This window comes from Geospiza fortis, unplaced genomic scaffold (genome assembly GCF_000277835.1).
Source record: "Geospiza fortis unplaced genomic scaffold, GeoFor_1.0 scaffold603, whole genome shotgun sequence".
Classification (NCBI taxonomy): domain Eukaryota; kingdom Metazoa; phylum Chordata; class Aves; order Passeriformes; family Thraupidae; genus Geospiza; species Geospiza fortis.
In genome coordinates, this window is record NW_005054460.1 from 75,071 (window position 1) to 80,211 (window position 5,141).

The following is a 5,141-nucleotide window of genomic DNA, read 5'->3' on the forward strand; positions in this document are numbered from 1 at the left end:
CCCTGGCAGAATTGCTGGCAGGCTGCCCTGCCCTGCCCGCCCCCGGGCACCGGGCGATGCTTGTGGGAAACGTGCCATGATCCCGCCCCGCCGCGGCTTGCCCCGGCCGCCTCCCGCCGAGGGTATTGATGAGTGGGGCTGCTTGGTTCTGGAGCGATCTAGCCCTCCGGAGGAACGCGTGAACAAAATCCCTGTGTCATTACAGGGGAGCGTGCCCTTCCTTTCCCTTTCTTCCCTCAAAAATGTGGTGGCATAAAGTCACTCAGTAATTTAAAGGACTCTGTGGGCCAGGGACTCGAGCTGAGTTTGTCATTTAACATATCAGAAATACTCTTCGGTTCGGCATTGCTTTATTGACTGCGACTCAATATGGATTCAAGTATCCATGATGAGAAATCGATCATTCAAAGTTAAACCATTTCTATCACACAGGAGCTGTTAAAATGTCTCACCACGGTTATAAAAACTCTTGGTTTTGAACACAGTGTTGTTTCTACCACATTTACAGAAAAATAGGGTGGCTTTCTCATTTTTTTATAAAATCAAGAGGAATGTTAGCTGGGAGTCACTGTTTTGCTTTGCCATGCTTGCTCCTCCCTGAGTTCTGTATGGTTCACACATAACACAGCCGTGTTCAACTGGTGACACTCAGCTTCCAACTGTGTCTGATCTTGGTTTTATTTTGCTGAAACAGAGATCAGAACTATTAAAGGTCCCGACGTTACAGACAGTGGGTGGTTAATGTACTCGGAGGAAATCAGCATGCAATTATTGATTGCAAGACAAAACTGAGCTGTGCAAATAAACTAGTTCTGCATTTGGCAAATGGTTTCTAAAGCTTTGCAAGCGAATCAGAATTGAATCTACTCAGCTGACTTCATTTTTTATGAGTTGCTGCCTAAATCAGATGTTTACTTTTGACGTGTTACCTTTTGGTGGCTTGATAGACTACTACTTTCCTCATGGAAAATTAATCGAGCCAATCAGCCATTACACAGTATGATGTCTTCCTTTCAATCAGGACGAAGTCACTGTTCCATGTGAGAGCTTACTTGTATCAGGAGAAAGGCCAGCAGCACAACGATGAACTATCTAGATTTATCCCCTAAGTAGCAGTTAGAGCACAGAGTTCTGTGAATTTTAGAAACTATAAGTGCAATGTAAGTATTCTCAGCATGGGGGCAAGGAGCCAATTTGTGCACGTTGTGAAGTGCTTTAGGTGTGATCTCATGAGCTGTCTGCTGGTGAAGGTCCTTGCTTCACAGTACCTGTGTTTACTCACTTGTCCCAGCAAAATCATAGGGTTTCAGCAGGTCAGATAAATAGTGGAAGGTTGTCAATAGACATCAGTTTTCCAGCTCATTCCTATGCAGTAGCAATGAATTCATTGCTTTACCAGTAAGTTCAGAGGGCTGGCAGTTTAGGCTGCTACTACTGCCACAAGACAGACCTTTGATATGAGAGATTGCAGGTCACACATGCCTACAGTATAGGGAAGGTAATGACAACACTTTTGTTGTAATTAATTTCATGATGGTTTTTGACAGCTTTTAGACTGTAGACCAGGTCTTCATAGTATTTTTGAGTTGAGAGCATATTTAAGTTTCAAAGAGCATCCAATGACATTTTGGATACAGTTGGTCCACTACCGTGTCTGACTGTGAGTCAGAAATGAATAAGTAGGGCAGCTGAATGGAGAGGAGGGGTTGAAAATCAAGAGCTGAACAGATTAGTGAAATATAAAGTTTTTGAATGAGGTAAACTTCATCCAGCTTCCTAACCTTCTAAGTAGTTTCAAAGCTTAAATCAGTTTGTTTACAGACTTCAGGAGTTAAAGGTTTTAATGGGCGTGGCTTTATGCACCAGAAGATAGTTTGTTGATTTAGTTCAGAAATTGGTAATTTCTGCATTCTGCAGATAAAACCAGGCTTATCTGCCCAGACTGGAGAGCTGCCTGGACATAATTCAGCTGCAAAGCAGAAGACCTGCACTCTGCACAGACAGAATTAGGCCTTATTTCTGTCAGCCCACTGCCATAATAATGCACTTACAGACACCCATTTCAGAGCTAGCTCATTCCTAGGCTGGCTCTGCTTGGCCAACAAAATATTCCTGGATGCTAATAATGTGGTAGGACTGTCACAACTCATAGGGCATTAACTGCCTGCAATTAAATTCTGGAATCAAAGCCCATTAAATTTCCAAGTTATTTACTCCTTGCTGAGATGTAATGCCACTACTGTTTTATAGTGTTCTGGCTCACCTGTTTCCTCTACTGGGAAATTAAAAATGTACGGAAATTAAAAATGAGAATGTAGAAGTAGATGCAATATCAGTTTATCTTCAGCCAGCCAACCATGTCTATCAATTGTAAATTATAAATCATCTGAAACCTCAGTGAAAACACTTTTACAGATGACAAACCAGTATGTTTATGGTTGTTGGGGAATCTGAAGACATGTGCTAACTCTGGGGAGGTGCTTGTCACCAAGACAGAGAGATTAAAGGTTGCCTTCCCATCACATTTGGTAGTATTCTGTAGTTTGATCAGAACTTCCAAGTGCTCTAAAAATGGTATAAATTTTCTGAGTACAAGAATGCTTTGATTTCTACACTTTGACTGTGCAGGAAGTAGAGATTTCTTTTTCAGAGCTTGGTAGAATCTCACTGACAGAATGTCACTTCAAGTCTCTGAGTACTGAGTACAATAGGAAGGAGTGGGAAATAAAACTTTTTTAAGTAGTTGTGATAATCTTAATATTAGGTTTGCCTGCTTGTAATCTCACTTTGCATAATCTACTTGCAGAACTATAGATGTGAATTTCAGTGCAGAATGGTAGAAAAACTGGTTTGCTTCAGCTGCAGGAAGAACCTTAAACAACTGTCTTAGTTGAGATTTTGAGGTGTTTTTTCCCCCTTACTGGCATCTTGCTGTTGTTGTCATTGTAGTGGCTTCACACTAATGCTCAGAATTAGTTTTCCTTTGTTTTAGTATAGACTCCATAAATCTCAGTATATTTCACTATAATAATTATTTTGCATATTTTTAAGTTTTCCTCTTAGACTAGCTAGCTTAACTTCCTATGTAGAGCCATGTTAGATTTAGGCAAAGGTCTTATTTCAGGTTTTATTTGTTTAACCTGTCTCGCAGCTGTACTGTAAATAAAACCAACCGTCAAGCTCTCATGCTAGCTTTTTATTTTATTTTCCAGTACATTTCTTGTTTAGTTTCACAAGTATTTTTAAAGTATCTATTGTTAATTCAAAGCACTTTTGTGCTCTTGCAAATTTTAAACAAATCGAAACTACTGCTTATCTTTACAACGAGAAGATAGTGATTAAATTTTAATTTGTTGGACAAAGGACATGATTGTTTAATACTGAAGTTTTTGCTCTGTGCTTTGACACAGACGCGGTGTATTTAGTCAGGTATGCTGGTGTATTGCAGCATGGAAGCCTTCAAGTGATACACAACTAATCTGTGTTGGATTAAAATGCAAACCCCATCTTCATTGAATATGAAATTCATTAATATGGAAGTACAACTGATCTCATTAGTTTTAAAATTAATTTTTATCATCAAAAGGGAAGTATGCTTAATTTTATTTTTAATGTGTGTCCATGACAGTTGTTCTTGTGAATGTGCTGTAGGGACTTATGCAGACCCTATAATGACATTTGACTGCTCTTTACTAGGCAGAAGCTGAAGAAGATTGTCACGCTGATTTGGTAAGAACTGATGATAGTGAAAGATCTGGTGAAGCAAATCTTCAGGTATGTCTCTCATGCTAGTGGGTTTTTACAAACATAGTACTGCTTTGATTTAAACTGCATCACTTAATTTATTTACCACACATTTGTTGATCTGACAAATGCTTAATCTTCCTGCCCCTCCAAAAGTGAGGTAAATTTTGCATTGTGTTCCAAGTGTCAGATTCAGTCTCCAGCTATCTGTGTAGATGAAAAGAAAGCTTGTGACAGATCTGGAATTTCTTTGAAGAGCTGTAGAACATGGACAGCAGTTTCTGTGATCAAATTCCAGGTTAACTTGTCACTTTCTACTGGACCAGAAAGCTGATAAAAGCAGTGTAGTAGAAAAGTGTGTTCTCCTACAAGACTAGATTTCTGTGTAGGTGCTCCCCAGAAGTTGTGATGATTGCAAGAGACCTGTAAGGTGTAATTTCAAAGATGCTCCCAAAAAAGGCATGACAGGAATTGCAACTTGTATTATTTCACAGAGCATAGTCCATACTTTTTAAAAGAGAAAGAAGTAAGTCTTACTTGTATATTATATAAATTGCCATCTTGAATGTCAGATAACTTAGAATGCTTGTGTACAAAAACCTGGATTTTCTAAATTTTAATATTAAGAGCTAATTGATTTATTGCTTATGATAATTCTACGTGAACAAGAACAAACAAGATCACGTCTGGAAAGATCACTTTTCTGTGTAATCTTAGGTCATAACCATAGTACTAACAAGGATTTCTTGAAGCATCAGTTTTTCTTCTGAGGTGAACAGTCCAGAAAAAAGCACTTTTGTTATTGAATGAGACTGAACAAGTACTTGTGCACTTTTTTGTTTTAATTTACCATAAAACAACTGCTAACTCTCTGTGCCTAAATTCCCTGAAGCCATCTAAGACTTGGAAAGCATAGTTTTGAAATTCTTTTGTGTTTGTGCTTTATAATTTCTCCTCAGAAGATATACTGTCTGAATATGTGATACTGTGTAGAATTAATCATGTTTTTTAGGCAGAGCTTCAGATGTTCAGAGCTCAGTGGATGTTTGAGCTTGCCCCAGGTGTGAGTTCTAGTGGGTTGGAACCTCTGCCGTGCAGAGCGTCATCAAGAGAACCTGGACTAAAATCTGTCGATGCCAGGGGAAAACAGGAGATAGCAAAAGAGGAAAAGGTACAGAAAAATTGCATAATATCAAGGTTTTATTTGTCTGTATTACTGTTCCACTATAACTTTTTTAAAAGCTAATGCTGAATTAAATCTGGAGAAACAATGGAGGTTATTATCTCATTATCTCCATACTAATGTCTACATAATCCTGCAGTGATTTTTCTAGTCTTTATGCTTGCCTTGGTGTCACCTTCACAGTCTGCTTTCTGAAAGACTGTATGTAAGGGGT

General features: G+C 38.8%; 1 protein-coding gene across 1 annotated transcript in view; it reads left to right on the forward strand.

The window, feature by feature from the left end:
* Positions 1-3,638: 3,638 nt before the first annotated feature.
* FBXO9 (F-box protein 9) overlaps positions 3,639-5,141 on the forward strand; it is a 15,157-nt gene continuing 13,654 nt past the window's right edge. The window contains exons 1-2 of the mRNA XM_005427904.2: positions 3,639-3,774; positions 4,757-4,915. Of these exons, the coding sequence (XP_005427961.1) occupies positions 4,769-4,915 (147 nt within the window). The 5' untranslated portion in view covers positions 3,639-3,774; positions 4,757-4,768. The remainder of the gene's footprint in view (positions 3,775-4,756; positions 4,916-5,141) is intronic.